The 19,121-nt window shown below is 38.6% G+C and overlaps 1 protein-coding gene across 3 annotated transcripts in view; it reads left to right on the top strand.

The window, feature by feature from the left end:
* Positions 1 to 19,121, top strand: part of SCFD2 (sec1 family domain containing 2) — a 457,042-nt gene that overhangs the window by 20,234 nt on the left and 417,687 nt on the right. For all 3 annotated transcript variants that reach the window (XM_027599719.1, XM_027599718.1, XM_027599720.1), the window contains exon 2: positions 1,935 to 2,103. In XM_027599719.1, the coding sequence (XP_027455520.1) occupies positions 1,935 to 2,103 (169 nt within the window). The remainder of the gene's footprint in view (positions 1 to 1,934; positions 2,104 to 19,121) is intronic.

Genomic DNA, 19,121 nt, shown 5'->3' with positions numbered 1-19,121 from the left:
GTCCCAATAGTTCATTTTTGCCCTTGCTTCCCTTGCTTTTGGCAATGTTTCTAGGAAGAAGTTGCTGTGGCTGAGGTTGAAGAGGTTGCTGCTTGTGTTCTCCTTTTAGGATTTTGATGGACTCCTGTGTCACATTTAGGTCTTTCAACCATTTTGAGTCTATTTTTGTGTGTGATATAAGGAAAAGGTCCAGTTTCATTCTTCTGCATGTGGCTGTCCAATTTTCCCAACACCATTTGTTGAAGACACTGTCTTTTTTCCACTGGACATTCTTTCCTGCTTTATTGAAGATTAGTTGACAATAGAGTTGAGGGTCCATTTCTGGGCTTTCTATTCTGTTCCCTTGATCTATGTGTCTGTTTTTGTGCCAGTACCATACTTTCTTGTTGATTACAGCTTTGTAATAGAAGTCGTCTTAGATGCACTCTTGTTGGCTCTTTTTTAATACTTAATTAATTAATTTTTAAATATTTATTTTTGTGAGAGAGAGAGAGAGAACGAGCACGAGCAGGGGGAGGGGGCAGAGAGAGAAGCAGACTCCCCACTGAGCAGGGAGCCTGATGTGGGACTCCATCTCAGGACCCTGAGATCATGACCTGAGCTGACGGCAGACACTTAACTGACTGAGCCACCCAGGCGCCCCTCTTGGCTCTGTCTTAAGTCATCCTAATGGGCCTGATTTTTGTTGTTGTTGTTGTTAAGAGTGTGGTTTTGGCAGTTTCTGCCTTTTGAGTTTGAATTCTTGCTCTGAAATTTACAAAGTTATGCAATCCTGAGCAAGTTACTTAAACTGAATCTTCTACTCCATAAATGAACATAATAATACTCATCTATTAGGGTTGTTGTAAGTGGATTAAGTGGATAATAAATGCGCAGTATGAAACATAATACCTGCTTCATCACAAGCTTTCAATAAGTGTTAGCTATTGTGATGAAGATGGTGGTGGCAGTGACAAGGATTCCTTGGAGTGCTGATTTGGTGCTTTGTACCTAGTTCTGTCCAATTATGTGACATGGCAAAAACAACAGCTAGAGACAGAGAGACATCAGGAAACCAAAGGTTGATTGATTTGGAGTGGTGGGATCAAAACAAGATGTGCCAAGTCCCACCCATTGTTGGAAGGAGGTCTTCCAAGCAATGACGGCTTTTGGAAAGATAACTTGGTTTCATGGACAAAATATTACGCTGTGTCATTAGTCTTGAATTTCAGTTTGACGTTCTAAGTCATTTGTTATTAAAAGAGTTAATACATGTGAAGTACATAGAACAGTGTCTGGTACACAGAAAGTACTCTGTAAATGTTTCTATCATTACAAGTTGTTATCATTCATTCATTTAGTTTTCCCATAATCTAAAAAATACTTAGTGAGAACCTGCTAGCTGCCAAGTTGCCTTCTAGACATGCTGGGTTCAGGATGAACTAGATAAACAGTGGCCATTTTGAAGATAAGGTTCTAGCAGAAGGGAGATCTGCTATTCTTGGGTCAGGTCTCTAAGCCCTTCTGTGTCTTAATGACTTCATCAGTAAAATAAAGTTTGGCCGTAAAATCTTACAATAGTGTCTTCCAATGACACTATTTTCCTGGCTGACTATATGCTGATTATTTATTTATATATTAATTTTTTACTGACACCTACCATATATAGGCACTTTTCTAGGTGCTAGGAATATAGTAGTAACTAGAGCAGACACAGCATCTGCCCTCATAAAGCATTAAGTCAACACACAAGGCATAGGTTGACTAGGTAATTGTGAGGTTGATTAATGTCATTACAGAAGGCAAAATGCTAGGCTTGTGTTATTGATTTATGTGACAGAAACAAAAAATATATATTACTCTTGATAGAAGGGCCATTATAAAACATTAATCCAGTTTCCGCCCCCCCCCCCCCCCCATTTTTTGAGTTTATATTATCTTGTCTGCTTAAACAGGAGCAGTTGGACATCACGGAGACAACTTGGTAGAGAAGATCATTTCAGTGCTTCCCCAGCTTCCAGGCCACACCAACGATGTGATGGTTAACATGGTGGAGCTTACGGCACTCCAGAATGAGGAGAAAAATCAGAGTATGGTTGCACCAGGCTGTCTTGCACAATCCAAGTAAGATATACAGGTTTTTTTTCTTCTCTCATCCTTCTCTCTCTTTTCTTTTTCTCTGAGGCCAACTGTTTCTGTAGGAAGGAAGCAATGAAGAGTTGGCCTGGTTGAAAAATTCACAGTGGATAACATTTAGAAAAAAGCATTCCCCCCCCAACTTTGAAATAACCATACACATTAAACAACAATAAGCCAAAAAGTATGGAAGTGTCATTTATAGGGATGTCATTTAGATGTAATATAAGTTTGTTCTGAGGATCGGTTAAGTGGGTCAATTTATACATCTCCATTCCACAGATGGTTTCACATGGAATTGAGTCCAGCCTTACTCAATTTCTTTTTCCCAGTGGGCTTTTTCACATGACTAAATAATCGCCCACAAAGCTATGAACCAGTGCCATCTTTCTGAATGTAAACAATATGCTCTGGGACATCAATGAGAGAAGTTTTTATTTCTGTATATACTTTTCACATGCTTAGAGAAGTCGGAAAAAGAAGATGATATACTTCATGATGCAGAGTTTCAAAAATGGAAAAACATTTCTCCAGAACCATGACAATAAAAAGCTAACAGTAGTTATCTCCTCTACTTTGTCCTTCATCGATAATTCTTGTGAGGAAAAAAAAAGGTATTAGGTGAAAAAGTATCTGAGTATCTGTTTCCCTTATCTCTCTGTTTTTAATTTTTAAACAAAACAGGATCTTTTGCATTATAGTTTCAAATCTTAATAGTAACAGATATATTTGGAATTTCCTAAAATATCTGGAATTAGTTTTCATCTCTTGAATTTTTCTTTTTCTTTTTTTTTTTTTTTTAAGTAGTTCATAACATTTATTGCATGCCCGGGGTGTATGGGTCAGTGTGGGATGAAAATGGAACGTTCTGCACCCTTTCTTTTTTGTTTACTTAAACATACAATAAAAACATAGGTCATGTGCTCACTTTAGTAGCACATATACTAAAACATAGGCCTATGGGCTTGCAGCTATACAAACCCAGAAGTAATTGTGATTGGAGATATTTGTAGCTGTTCAGAGGGCCATTCAAAAGTTACTTATCAAGGACTTACTATGAGCCTTCTCTGGACCAAGTAATATGAAGGACATAAAATAATAGAAAGTGTCATTTTTGCCTTCAGCGACTACTTTTCTTATTGGGGTAGTCCTTTTTACACACGGGTTCAAGTAAAACACAATAGAAATTACATGGACTCAAGACTCAGGTGTCTGGTACAGATTATAAATTATACAAAATATCAGGCACATATGGCCTTTGTAGATCAATGTGGGCCTTGTGGAAGTGGTGATGCTTGACTTAATTATGTCTTGAAGAATTTAGAAAAAGAGAAGGGCTAACATGAGCATAGGTATGGAAACAAGAATGATCGGGGCCTGACGGGATGGGGTATGAGGAAGAAAGACCACCTCACTGGACCCCTAGTGCCATCAGCAGTAATGTATTTCAGGACTTACCAGGTGCCAAGCACCTTTCCGGGCATTTTACATTTGGGAAGTCGTTTAAGTTTTATGTTAACCTAATGAGGTAGGTGTTGATATTCCCCCATTTTACCAGTAAGGAAACTGAGACAAAGAGACCTTAAGTAACATAGGTAGCAGGAGGTAGAGCTAGAATTTGAGCCCAGAATGTTTGGCTTCAGAGCTATGGTCTTAACTTCTATGCTATCTATGCAGGGGCCAGAGAGGAGCTAGGCTCATGAATAGATTTTATAGAGACAGTGAGAGACAAAAATGAAGTTACTTGATGATTTAATTTCGAGAGTACTGTTCATTCAACATAGCAGTTACACTGGCAACACAAATCAATTTTGTCTAATTTCAGCAAAAATAGGAGTGTATTAAAGGGATTGGATAGCTAACACAATCCAAGGAAGAACTGTTTTTTTTTTTTTAAGGGAAGAACTCTTAATCAGATTTTGGAAAGGACAACACAGTTCCAGGGGTCTAGAATTAAGAAAAGCCTCTTCAAGGCCTTGACATCAGAAAGACTGAATTTTAACTGTTTTTGGTCATGAGTCACTCTGTTTAAGCTTCAGATTCTAAGGGAAAATGTAAGATTGGCCTCACTTGGTCCTTGTGCTCCACCCTCTGCCCAGTGGGGATTGAGAGCAGTTCATACTGGTTGAGAATTGTGCCATGATTATATGGCCTGGTGGAGGGGTAGTTCTTCAAAGGAAAATGGAAACATTTATCAAAAGAAGGAGGAAGGGCTGCTGGGTAGGCAGAAGCAGTGGATGCCTTTTAATAATAATAGCACACACTTGTATAGGACTTACTGTATAATAGGCGTTCTGATCACTTTATATTTAGTGACTTTTTTAATTCTCACAACCTCTCTGTGAGGTGGGTTCTATTACCATCCCCTTTTATAGACGAGGAAGGAGATTGAATGACATGCCTGAAGTGGCACACACAGTTAGAAGTGGTGGGGCCTGTACTTGAACCCCAGTAGTTTAGCTCTAAAGTCAGTGCTTACTGTTATTCTATGCTGCCTCCTTGGATGCCTAAGATAATTACAAAAAAACCAAGGGAGCACCCCAGAGAAGTTTGCAAGGGGAGAGGAGTTGAATCCAGCACTAATGAGCAGGGACCAAGCAAATTCTGACAAGTGTAGTAGGACAGATGTAAAGAATCTCTTAGATCTACAAGTTATATTTTGATTATGACCAATTTATTTAACTTGAACTCCCCAGCACTCATTCTACCCCAAGCTTAGTCCAAGACTTGAATGAAACAAGCCTTAGAATCCCATTTCCCTTGCCAGTGATGGCTTTAGAAATGGGGAGGTGACAAGAGAGGAGGTCTTCTTAGGGCTTCTTGATGAGGTTTCTTTGCTTCTGAAAAGAGACTCAAGAAAGAGACGTGCTTTTCCCTCTTCCTCCCCCTCGTCCCCCAACTCCCAGGACTCTGATTAAGTCCTGAAAGGGCTTAATCTGCGGGATTCTGCTTACAACCTGAAGTTGAAGCTGACACGTGGAAGGTGGCACAGCCACAGGAGCCACAGAGGAGAGCAGTGATGGGATAATGTGCCTGGACCCCATAGAGAGTATACTCCCTTATTGTTTAAGTCAAATCGAGCCTCTGTTTTATATAACTTGCAACCAAAGGCATCCTAACTGATATATTTTCTGTACTTCATTATTTCATCTCTAAAATGAAGGTGTTGGCCTAAATGACTTCTTTTTTTTTTTTTAAAGATTTTATTTATTTGACAGAGAGAGACACAGCAAGAGAGGGAACACAAGCAGGGGGAGGGGGAGAGGGAGAAGCAGGCTTCCTGCTGAGCAGGGAGCCCGATGCGGGGCTCGATCCCAGGACGCTGGGATCATGACCTGAGCTGAAGGCAGACGCTTAACGACTGAGCCACCCGGGCGCCCCGGCCTAAATGACTTCTAAGGCTCTTGGTTTTTAAAATAAAAATTTTTCGTATATATATGTATATGATATATATATGTAATATATATTAACCCCCCAGTCTTTATTTTCACTGGGTGCCTTTCCCTCTCCTTTTACTGTGAATGAGTATTGTCATAGAATATGAGTTTTGAGAGCCATCCAAGTATGAGGGCGTGATTATAAATGTCAAAGGCAGTGATGAGTTCTAGAAGGATCTGAATAAAGAAAACTTTCATGAGAGCAGGTTTGGTGACATAGGAGGAATAGGAGTCAGGTTGCAAAAGGTAGAGAGATAGGCGGTAAGAAGGTGACAAATAAAGGTTTAAAGCAATAAAGAGAAAAATTAGGTAGTTTCTTTACAATTGCTTGGAATACTGAGAGAATTGTGCCAATCAATTTATCTGTAAAAGGGGAATTGAAATGAATTGCAGCTTTTGTAGTATAAACTGTACTTCCATCAAGATAATAACAACCACTACTACCTCCTACACCACGCCCCGAAACTTCTCAGGGAAAGGAGTATGAGGATAAAAAAATTAGTACTAAAATGAAAACAGATGTGTGCTTGGCAATAAGCAATGTGCCTGCAATGGGATAATCTTTAGAAAGCAAGTCTCTAACTATGATATAATCCTTGATAATCAAAATTTACTGCTAATATAATTTTTATAAAAGGCTGTGCGTACTCCTAGCAGTTAAAGTTATTGCCAATGCAAATGAGAAATTGATAACTTTAAATGAATTATAACCTGGCTTTCCAGTCCTCTCCATTGGTCCCTGGCTTACGTGGAATCTTGTGTTCAAGAAGGAGGCAGAATCTTTTCTGTTCTTATGTGTTCCTTCTGTTGAAATGGGTTTCTATTCTCTGCCCCAGCCCCACTCTCTCTAATCTATTACTCTTTCAGTTCAAGTGCCCTACACCTGATGCCCCAGCTGCATTTGCTACGTCTGGCTTGCTTCCCCTGACTCTGGCTGAACCCAGCACCCACGTGCCCACTTCTCCCAAAGCTCCCCCTTTACCTTCAGGTCTTTCTTCCATCTTACCACTTCTAACACTTCCTATTTCATTCCCTTGTTTTACTGTTTTTCTCCTTAGCACTCTCTAATATACTTATTTATATTGTATTTTTTAAATGTTTTCTTTATTTATTGAGAGAGACAGAGATAGTGAGAGAGAGCATGGGTGGGAAGGAGGGGGATGAGCAGGGAGCCTGATGCGGGGCTCAAATCCCAGGACCCTGAGATCATGACCTGAGCCGAAGGCAGATTGCTTAACTTACTGAGCCACCCAGGCGCCCCTATGTTGTGGTATTTTTGTGTCTTCCTTTCCTAGAGGGCAATAGAGAAAACTCCCCGCTAGAAAGTTCCCTCAGAGGAGGGAGATTTGTCTGTTTTATTCACTGTGACGTCCCCAGTACCTAGAACAATACCTGGCACTCAAGGGATATTTGTTGAGTGATAAGGGCAGGATCCGTGTGTGGAATGAGGCTGCTGAATTAAAAGAGGGTGAAGCCAAACCGGAGCATAGGAGAGATTAGTTTGCAGATGTCTAGATCCTAATTATTGAATATATGAAATGGTCTCATTATGTTAGCAAAACAGCAAAATTGGCCAGGCGATTCTACTTGTGGGACTTCTTTCATGGATGTATTCTGCACACATGTGGAATGATATATTACATTCATTCATCACTAATTTGTAATTGCAAATGGAAATAACTGGAGTGTCAGTTCAGTAAATTGTGTTACACATGTGATGAAATTTCAAATATCTATTGAAATAGAATGAAGAATGAAGTTGGTTATATACTGATAAGCAGTGAGCTTGATGATGTATTTTAAATGAAAAAAGTGGGGTATAACATGCCTATTTGTACAAAAGGGTGAAATATACACATTTGCTTTTGATACATTGGAAATATCTATATATATATTTTACATATATGTATCTGAAAAAATGTATAAGGAACTGGTGATACTGGCTTCCTCTGTAGAGGGATGCTGTAGTCTGGGGGTACACTGAGAAGTTAGTGAAATGAATAAAGGCAGAGGAAGGAGGGACATGTTCTACTCTGTATACCAGTTTGTGTGCTTTGAATTTCCAATCTGTGAACGTATTTCCTATTAAAAATAAATAGAAATTAGATTTAAATAAAATCACTGTTTCCTTCTTAAGCTAACTTAAGATGGGATTCTGTGCTCCTGGGAAGGAAAGTAGCTCTTATTTTGGAACCTCTGCAATGCTTTTCTCCCTCTACATCGTCTTCCCTCCTCAATGAACCATCCTTTCCTTTAAAACTTCTTATTACAATGCCAAAACCTGGGGCACCTGGGTAGCTCAGTTGGTTAAGTGTCTGCCTTTGGCTCAGGTCATGATCCCAGGGTCCTGAGATGGAGACCTGCATTGGGTTCCCTGCTCAGCAGGGAGTCTGCTTCTCCCTCTCCCTCTGCCTGCCGCTCCCCCTGCCTGTGCTCTCTCTCTCTTTCTATCAAATAAATAAATAAAATCTTTAAAAAAAAGGCCAAAACCCTGCACTGTAATTATTTGTTTCATGTTCTGTCTCCCCTAGTAAATTGTAAATTCCTTGAAGGTAGTAACTGTGCCTGGAACTCCTTTTTTTTTTTTAAAGATTTTATTTATTTATTTGAGAGAGAGAGAGAATGAGAGATAGAGAGCATGAGAGGCAAGAGGTTCAGAGGGAGAAGCAGACTCCCTGCTCAGCAGGGAGCCCGATGTGGGACTCGATCCCGGGACTCCAGGATCATGACCTGAGCCGAAGGCAGTCGATTAACCAACTGAGCCACCCACGCGCCCCTCTTTTTTTTTTTTTTAACGATTTTATGCATTTATTCATGAGAGAGAGAGAGAGAGGCAGAGACAGAGGGAGAAGCAGCCTCCCCAAGGAGCAGGGAGCCCAATGTGGGATTCAATCCCAGGATCCCAGGATTACGACCTGAGCCGAAGGCAGACGCTTAACCATCTGAGCCACCCAGGCGCCCTGTGCCTGGAACCTCTTAAGAGGTGTTATTAAATTGAATAAAACAATAAATGCTTGAATAAGTCTTAATAATAGATTGAGACCAAGTTTAAAAATGATTATGTCAATCCATGAAAAGCCTTATCTAGTTCACTTTAGCACTTAAGCCACTGTCTAGCATTGTTGATTGATATCTATCTAATCTATCTTACTTCTTCCTTTAAGTTTCTTCTTTGTACTTTACTCCAAATTTACCTCATTGTCTAGGTCAGTGAGAAGGAAGGAAGGTAACACTGAGTGCCTGAATTTTGTTAGGCATTAAGCGAAGCATTTTAAAATGTACTTAAGTAACTTGCCCTTAGCCAGACTTTCCCTAAGTGATTGAATTGGGTCATTTAACAAAATTATTTTTTAATTCCAGGGCAAATTTCTTTTCCGCTGTATTGTGACTCTGATACATGCTTACTTGAATGAATGTATAAATAAACCATAATTCAGAAATTATAATTATAACCATGATTCAGAAATAGTGGGTATCCTAGTTTATAAAAAGCAATATTTAAGTCCAGTTTTCTTGTTTTTATTTTGGGGGTGGGTTTTTTTTCCTAGACTATACAGCAATGAAATAAATGGGGTAGATCTTATGGAAAAGAGACAAATGCCACAGTGGTTTCAACCTAAACAATGATGAGCCAATTTGTTGTTGAATTTCACAATATCAAGTAACCTGATATTTGATGTATATCAAAGTCACTAACTAGACCCTTTAAGTCAAAAATTGTTAAATCAACTCTTCATAGCCATACATTTTTCTCCTCTTTCCTTGGTTTCCAAGTACCAATTAAATATTACTATTAGAGACAACATTTTCAGAGGGAATAAAGGTAATTTTTCTTAGAGCAGAGGCAGAGGTACTAGTCTGATTTTAAATTTACCTACAGATAGAATGACTGAACTTGTATGTGAACATTATGTAAAGTATATTTAATGTTGAGGTTGAAGTGGAGAGCCAGTACACAAGGGGGTGTGTTATCACATAGCAGTGTTGTGAATGACCTTGGCACTGATACAGACTATGGGCATCTCCTTCTGATATGATACCAAAAAATAAACTAAACTGATATTAAAAAAAAAACTATTTGGGATGCCTGGCTGGCTCATTTGGTAGAGCATCCTACTTTTGATCTCAGTGTCATGAATTCAAGCCCCACATTGGGCAGGGAGCCTACTTGAAAAACAAAGAAACAACCCCCCCCCCAAAAAAAAACCACAAGAAACTGTTCAAGTAACTTTGCAAATGGAGTAGGAGGAAGGCCTACCTCTTCTTAGCATACAACTTGTTATATTTAACTTTTTGGGGACTTCTAAAGATCATCTGGTCTCAGTTACAGATTTAGAAAAAAGAATTAATGAATAATTTGTGGATGGTGGGAGTGAAATAAAGCAGGGTTCTTTTCTGAAGATGGAGGGATAAATGTATCTTCTAAGAAATAGTTAAATAATTTAATATGCCGGAGACATTTAAGTTATATTTCTTGATAAAGAATTATGTTTAATAGTTATATTTTTATATATTTTATATATTTTTTTGGAATTCTTTTTTAATGTGTATTTAAAAAAAGAAGGTTTGAAGGTAGAAATTCTTTTTCTATAATTGCTTACATATTACAACTCTGTCGTGGTATCTGTTATTTAAGAAATGTGCAGGCCATTCCCAGAATTTTTTTCATATCGAAAAATTTGAAGTGGCTTGTGGTCTCTGTGTTGTGAGAACACTGAACTCTGGGTCATTGTGGCTTTGGGATCAATAATTTAAATGGAAACTATGGCTCCTTTAGAAAAAGCTAAGAATTCTCTGAAGTCAGCTAAAACCAAGAAGGAGGAATGGAAAGACTCGTTACATTTGAATGACAAATTCCTGATTAGATTGATGTTTACTGCCAAGCAAAAGTCAACAAGTCCAAACATCTAACTCCTCCTGAGTTAACCAACCTTTATTAGGGTGCTTCTAAATCTTAGGTTATGTAGACTAGAGTGTATTCAGTAGCATGGCAGGACTTTCCCACACTTCTGGCTACAGCTTCTCTCCTCTCTATTGCCGGCTGGTATTCTTGCCTGAGAGCCCCTTTCTTTTCTTTTATTTCTGCCTTCTAATAACCAGGTCACACTGGGATAGTGATGGGTGGTAGGGTGGCTGGGATCAACAAGGTAGGGGTAGTTGCCCTTCTTCTAGGAAGAAGAAAATAAGAAGAATGAGATGGTTTTAGTAATAAAGAAGGCATTTTCAGGGTCCAAGGCAGGAGATGTCTGAAATCCAGGAAGCTCATTTGGGTGAAAATTCAGGAAGTTCATCATGGAACCCTCCAAGCATGTAAATGTGTGTTGTAATTTATTCACAATATTTATTAATTGACTACTGTGTGACAGGCACTTGATGAAGGCAAGATCTCTGCCATTATGGAATTTTTTCTAATGGGGGAGACAACAAATGGATAAACAAGTAGATATATAGTGTCAGCCAGGGATAAGTGCTATGAAGCAAATAAAGCAAGGTAAGGGAATCAAGAGTGACTAAGGATTTGGGGTGGTTAGTAGGTGTATGGAGGGGATAGAAAAGGTCTTTCTGAGATGTCTTTCAAACAGAGACTTCAGGGAAGTAAATTATAAGCCTTGTGGATATCTGGGTCTAGAACATTCCATCCTAAGGAAAGGACTGGTTGTTCAAAGATAACTTGTGATGTTAATTTGCTTTCCCCTAATGGCTAATGATGTTGAACATCTTTTCCTGTACTTATGTTCCATCTGCATATTCTCTCTTTTTTTTTACAAGTAACCAAAGTACTGTATTTTCCTCTCTGTGTTTCTACATAGCTTATCGTATTATATATAATAGTATAAATAATTCAAAGATAGTTTTTTTTCAAGTTTTTATTTAAATTCCAGTTAGTTGGGACACCTGGGTGTCTCAGTCAGTTTAAGCGTCTGCCTTCGGCTCAGATCATGATCCTGGGGTCCTGGGATCGAGCCCTACATTGGGCTCCCTGCTCTGTGAGGAGCCTGCTTCTCCCTCTGCTTGCCACTCCCCCTGCTTGTGTGCGCGCACTCTCTTTCTCTCTCTCTCCCCCTCTCTGACAAATAAATAAGATCTTAAAAAAATAAATTCCAATTTGTTAACATACAGTATAATATTAGTTTCAGGTATAGAACTTAGTGATTCATCACTTACATAAATCACCCAGAGCTCATCACAGTAACTGCTCTCCTTACTATCCATCACCTATTTAAACCATCCCCCAACCTCCCCTCCAGCAACCCTGAGTTTGTTCTCTATAGTTAAAAGTCTGTTTCTTGGTTTGTTTCTCTCTCTTTTTTACCCCTACGTTAATTTGTTTTGTTTCTTAAATTCCACATACAAGTGAAATCATATGGTATTTGTCTTTCTTTGACTGACTTATTTCACTTAGCATAATACTCTCTAGCTCCATCCACACGTTGCAAATGGTGAGATTTCACTCTTTTTGATAGTTGAGTAATATTCCATTGTGTGTGATACACACACACACACACACACACACACACGCACACACACCTTCATTATCCATACATCAGTCAATGGACATTTGGGCTCTTACCATAATTTGGCTATTGTTGATAATGCTGCTATAAACATCAGAGTGCATGTATTCCTTTGAATTAGTATTTTTGTGTCCTTTGGGTAAATACCTAGTAGTGCAATTGCTGGGTCGTAGGGTAATTCTATTTTAAATTTTTTAGGAACTTCCATACTATTTTTCAGAGTGGCTGCACCAGTTTGCATTCCCACCAACAGTGCAAGAGGCTTCCCCTTTCTCTACATCCTCACCAACACCTGTTGTTTCTTGTGTTGCTGATTTTAGCCATTCTGACAAGTGTGAGGTGATATCTCATTGTGATTTTGATTTGTATTTCCATGATGATGAGTGATGTTGAGCATTTTTTCATGTGTCTGTTAGCGAACTGTATGTCTTTTTTGGAAAAATGTCTATTCATGTCTTTCACCCATTTTTAAACTGGACTCTTTGTTTTTTGGGTGTTGAATTTTAAGAAAGTTCTTTATATATTTTGTATACTAACCCTTTATCAGATATGTCATTTGCAAATATTGTCTCCCATTCGGTAGGTTGCCTTTTGGTTTTGTTGATTGTTTCCTTCACTATGCAGAAGTTTTATCTTGATGAAGTTCCAATAGTTCATTTATGTTTTTGTTTCCCTTTTCTCAGGAGACATATCTAGTAAGAAATTAATATGGTGGATGTCAAAGAGGTTGCTGCCTATGTGTTCTTCTCTAGGATTTTAATGGTTTCCTTTCTCGCATTTAGGTCTTTAATCCATTTTGAATTTATTTTTGTGTATGGTGTAAGAAAGTGGTCCACTTTCATTCTTCCGCATGTGGCTGTCCAATTTTCCTAACACTACTTGTTGAAGAGACTGTCTTTTTTCCATTGGATATTCTTTCCTGCTTTGTTGAAGATTTTTATTTGACCATAAAGTTGTGGGTCCATTTCTGGGCTCTCTATTCTGTTCCATTGAACTATGTGCCTGTTTTTGAGCCAGTAACCTGTTGTCTCGATCACTATAGCTTTGTGATATAACTTGAGGTACGGAGTTATAATGCCCCCAGCTTTTTTTTTTCTTTTTCTTTTTCAAGATTGCTTTGGCTATTCAGGGTCTTTTCTGGTTCCACACAAATATTAGGATTATTTGTTCTAGCTCTGTGAAAAATGCTGGTGGTGTTTTGATAGGGATGGCATTGAATGTATAGATTGTGGCAGCTCTTTCTGCCCATGGGTCCTATCCCCGTGCTTTAATAAAACCACCTTTTTGCAATAAAATAAAATAAAATAAAATAAAAATGTGTAGATTGCTTTGGGTAGTATAGACATTTTAACAATATTTGTTCTTCCAATCCATGAGCATGGAAAGTTTTTCCATTTCTTTGTGTCATCTTCAAGTTCTTTCATTAGTGTTTTATACTTTTCAGAATACAGATCTTTTATCTCTTTGGCTAGGTTTATTCCTAGGTATCTTATGGTTTTGGGGGCAATTGTAAATGGGATTGATTCCTTGATTTCTCTTTCTGCTTCTTAATTACTGGTGTCTAGAAATGCGACAGATTTCTCTAAGTTGATTTTGTATCCTGTGACTTTGCTGAATTCATGTATCAATTCTAACAATTTTTTGGTGGACTGTTTTGGATTTTCTATTTGGAGTATTTTGTCATCTGCAAACAGTGGAAGTTTGACTTCTTCCTTGCCGATTTGGATGCCTTTTATTTCTTTTTTGTTGCCTGATTGGTGAGGCTAGGACTTCCAGTACTATGTTAAGTAACAGTGGTGAGAGTAAGCATCCCTAACTTGTTCCTGACCATAGAAGAAAAGCTCTCAGTTTTTCCCCATTGAGGATGATATTAGCTGTGGATTTTTCATATATGGCCTTTATTATGTTGAGGTATGTTCCCTCTATCCCTACTTTTTTGACGGCTTTCATCACGAATGGATGTTGTATTTTGTCAAGTGCTTTTTCTGCATCTATTGAAAGGATCATATGGTTCTTATCCTTTCGTTTATTAATGTGGCTTACCACATTGATTGATTTGTGAATATTGAACCACCCTGGTGGCCCAGGAATAAATCACCACTTGATTGTGGTGAATGATTTTTTTCAGTGTATTATTGGATTCGATTTGTTAGTATTCTATTGAGTTTCTGCATCCATGTTCATCAAGGATATTGGCCTGTAATTATCTTTTTTAGTGGAGTCTTCATCTGGTTTTGCAATCAGGGTAATGCTGGCCTCATAGAATGAGTTTGGAAGTTTTCATTTCTATTTTTTTGGAATATTTTGAGAAGAATAGGTGTTAACTTTCCTTTAAATGTTTGGTAGAATTCATCTGTGAAGACTTCTGATCTTGGACTTCTGTTTGTTGGGAGATTTTTGATTACTGATTCAATTTCTTTGCTGGTTATTGGTCCACTCAAGTTTTCTATTTCTTCCTGTGTTAGTTTTAGTAGTTTATGTTTCTAGGAATTTATCCATTTCTTCCAGGTTGTCCAATTTGTTGGTATATATAGTTTTTCATAATATTTACTTATAATTGTTTGTATTATTATGGTGTTCGTTGTTATTTCTCCTCTCTCACTTGTGATTTTATTTGTTTGGGTCCTTTCTCTCTTCATTGTTCTATTGTTTTTTTTAGTTTCTATATCACCTTTATTATTTCCCTTCTTCTGCTGGCTTTAGGCTTTGTTGTTCTTTTTCTAGCTCCCTTAGGTGTAAGGTTAGGTTGTTTGAGATTTTTCTCGTTTCTTAAGGTAGGCTTGTATTGCTATGTACTTTCCTATTAGGACCGCTTTTGCTGCATCCCGAGGTTTTGGTCTGTCATGTTTTCATTTTCATATGTTTCTGTGTATGTTTTAATTTCTTCCTTGATTTCCTGGTTGACCCATTCATTATTTAGTAGCATATTGTTTAACCTCCATGAATTTGTGGTCTTTCCTAAATTATTATTATTATTATTATTTTTTGTGGTGGACTTTAAGTTTCATAGCACTGTGATCAGAAAGTATATATGGTATGATCTCAATCTTTTTTACTTGTTGAGGCCTAACCCAGTATATGATCTCTTCTAGAGAATGCCCCATGTACGCTTGAAAGGAATGTGTATTCTGCTGCTTTAGGATGAAATGTTCTGTATATATCTATTAATTCCACCTGGTCTGGTGTGTCATTCAAAGCCATTGTTTCCTTGTTGATCTTCTGCTTAGATGATCTGTCCATTGCTCTAAGTGGGATGTTAAAGTCCCCTACTATTATTGTATATCAATGAGTTTCTTTATATTTGTTATTAATTATTTTATGTATTTGGGTGTTCCCATGGTGGGAGTGTAAATATTACAATTGTTAGATATTCTTGTTGGATAATGACCTTTATTATGATATAATCCACTTTTTCGACTCTTGTTACAGTCGTTAGTTTAAAATCTAGTTTGTCTGATGTAAGTATTGCTACCTTGGCTTTCTTTTGACATCCATTTGCCTGATAAATGTTTCTCTATCCTCTCACTTTCAATATGCACGTGTCATCAGGTCTAAAATGGTCTCTTATAGACAGCATAAAGAGGGGTCTTATTTTTTGTATTCATTCTGACACGCTATGTCTTTTGATTGGAGTGTTTAGTCCACCTACATTCAGAGTAATTATTGATAGATATGTATTTAGTGCCATTTTATTATGTGTTTTGTCACCTACATTCAGAGTAATTATTGATAGATATGTATTTAGTGCCATTTTATTATGTGTTTTGTCATGGTTTTGTCAGAGAAAACAGATTTTCTCTGTTTCTTTCTAGTCTTTGTTGCTTTTGGTCTTCTTTCCTACTCAAAGAGTACCCTTTAATATTTCTTGCAGGGGTGGTTCAGTGGTCATGAACTCCTTTAGTTTTTGTTTGGGAAATTCTTTATCTCTCCTATTCTGAATGACAACGTTGCTGGATAAAGTATTCTTGGCTGCACATTTTCCATCCAGCACGTTGAATATATCATGCCACTCTCTTCTGGCTTGCCAAGTTTCTGTGGAGAGATCTTTAGCTAGTCTTATGGGTCTTCCCTTGTAAATTAGGGACTTCTTTTGTCTTGCTGCTTTTAGAATTTTTTCTTTATCACCATATTTTGCAAATTTCATTACAATATGTCTTGGTGTTGGCCTGCTTTTGTTGATTTTGATCAGTGTTCTCTGTGTCTCCTGGATCTGGATGTCGGTTTCCTTCCCCCAATTAGGGAGGTTTTCAGCTGTATATTTCCTCAAATTTTCCTCTTCTTCTTCTGGGACTCCTATGATACGAATGTTATTACATTTGATGGAATCATTGAGTTCCCTAAGTCTATCTTGTGTTCTGTAATTCTTTCTCTCTTTTTTCAGCTTCATTATTTTCCCTAATTCTATCTTCTATATCCTTGATTTGTTCCTGTGCTTCTTGCATCCTTGTTATCATTACATCCAGTCTGTTTTGAATCTCAGTTATTGCATTTTTCATTTCTGATTGTTTTTTAACTCTTTTATCTCTGCAGTAAGGGCCTCCCTGAAGTCTTCATGCTTTTCTCAAGTCAAGCAAGTATCCTTATGATTGTTGCTTTAAATTTTCAAGCAGGCATATTCCTTATATCTGTTTTGATTAGATCTCTAGCTGTGACCTTATTATCTTGTTCTTTCATTTTGGATGAATTACTCTGCCTTGATATTTTGTCTAAGTCTCTGTCTTCCTCTCTATGTTAGAAAAGCCTGTTACGTTTCCTGCTCCTAAGAGTAGTGGCCTTATGAAGAAGAGGTCTTCTTCTTATAAAGAGTGTTTAGCACCTGGCACTTCAGGGAGTGTCTCTGGTGTGTGCTGCCTATGCTCTCCTGTTGTGTTTTGGCTGCTCTGTCTTTCAGGCCAGTTGTCTGCAGGGGCTCTCCTGGCATGCAGTGGGCAGTGTTTGGACCTTGGCCAGAGTGTGGCGAGTTTTAACTAGGTATGCTCTGCTCTGCTTGTTAAATGGGACCTGATTCTACTTCCACTAGAGATGAAGCCTTGCAGAACTCTCTGGTCAGAAGAAGTAGTTTGGGCAGGGATTTCTGCTGGTCCTCTAGGGAGTGGACCACTGTGCTGGTTCTTAGGCACACTTGCCCAAGAAGAGCAATACCAGCAGAGTGTGGAGGTGGGGTGGGGTGGGACTTAGTGTAAGCAGGTTAGAGAGCCAGTGTTGGAACTGTACTGTTTACTGAAGTTGGTTTATGCCGTGGGGTGTGTGTGTGGGGGAAATGGTGCCAGCCAGCTCCTTTTTCCCTGGAGAGGGGTCTCTGTGCTTGCTCCTCTCAGGGAAGCACTCCTAGAAGAGTGAATAATCTCCCTGCTGTGTGTCCCAGGCATTTTTCAGATAGTCATTTTCACACTATCTGCCTCTAGGTTCTTTGCCTGCGTTCTCTCCAGGAGTAGCTTAGTGCCCTACAGACTCTGTCCCAGCCAAGCCTGCTGACTTTTAAAACTCCAAATTTTAGGGACCTGGTGTGGTGGGGAGCTGCACTGGACTTGTGGTGGAGGGTCTCATTACACTGGGACTGATGCAGGTTTGACTGGAAGGACAGTCATGCCAGAGTGCAGGGGTGTGGGACTTGGAGCAAGCAGGTTAGGCAGCCAGTGTTGGAGCCAAGATGCCCTCAGCAGGTGTCTCCATACCTATGGTGAGGGGCAGGGAAGGGAAATAGTACCCACCAGCTCTTTTGTCCCTGGAGAGGCATCTCTGTGACCCCCACCTCTCACAGATGGTTCCAAGAAGAGCAAACAGTCTCTCCTTGTGAGCTTTAGGTAATCCTCAGATGGTGCCCTCTGTCCCTGGTTGCTTGCATGCCTTCTCTCCAGGAGTAGGGCAGTACCCTCAGGGCTCTATCCCTGCCAAGCCTTCGGATATCTACACTCCAGTCTTTGAGCCCTACTCGTTGCAAAAACTCATGAAAATTAGTTCCTTTCATTTTCCCAGCCAGTGGCTTTAGGGAAATGTTCTTTTGTGTATCCTTGTGTGCTCCACTCTCTCCTGCCTTTTTCCACAACCAGGGCTCCCTCCCCTCTGCAGCACCCACAGTCCCTTTCTCCCCCAAACCACATCTCCACACTTCCTACCTTCCTCATTGTGGCCTCTTCTCTCCCTCTAATTGACCAGTTTGTTCTTCAGTCCTCAAGTTGATTTCTTGGGTATTCAGAATGATTTGGTAGTTATCTAGTTGTGTTCCACGGGCAAGACTTGCCTGGGGTCCTCCTACTATGCTACCATCTTAGCTTTCCTCCCATCTGCATATCCTCTTAAAGAAAATGTCTCTTCACATCTATTGCCCATTTTTTGTTATTGGTGTTAAGTATATATAACCCTTTGTCAGGTAAGTAATTTGCAAATATTTTCTTCTAGTCTGTAGCTTCTCTTTTTATCCTCTTAATAGGTCTTTTCACAAAGCAAAAGTTTTAAAATTTTGATGAAGTTCAGTTTATCAGTTTTTCCTGTTATGGATTGTGCTTTTGCTGTCAAGTTCAAGAACTCTGCCTAACCTTAAATTCTGAAGATTTTCTGTGTTTTTTTTCCTAAAACTTTTATACATTCTTTATTCAAGTATAATTAACATACAGTGTTGTATTAGTTTCAGATGTACAATATAATGATTCCAACAATTCTATGCATTACTTGGTGCTCATCATAGTAAGTGTATTCTTAATTCCCTTCACCCGTCCCTCCACCTATTCCCCTTTGGTTACCACCAATTTGTTCTCTATGTTTGAGTCTGGTTTTTTTTTTTTTTTACATCTCTCTCTCTCTCTCTTTTGTTCATTGGTTTTGTTTTTTAAGTTCCACATGAGTGAAATCATGTGGTATTTGTCTTTCTCTTACTGACTTATTTCACTTAGCATTATAGTTTGTAGATCCATCTATGTTGTTTTTGCAAAGGGCAAGATTCATTCTTTCTTATGGCTGGGTAGTATTCTGGTGTATATGTGTGTATATATATATATATATATATATATATACACACATATATATACATATGTATGTATATATACCACATCTTCTT

The sequence above is a fragment of the Zalophus californianus genome, chromosome 2 (genome assembly GCF_009762305.2).
Source record: "Zalophus californianus isolate mZalCal1 chromosome 2, mZalCal1.pri.v2, whole genome shotgun sequence".
NCBI classification, from domain to species: domain Eukaryota; kingdom Metazoa; phylum Chordata; class Mammalia; order Carnivora; family Otariidae; genus Zalophus; species Zalophus californianus.
This window is presented reverse-complemented; position numbering and strand designations above follow the sequence as displayed.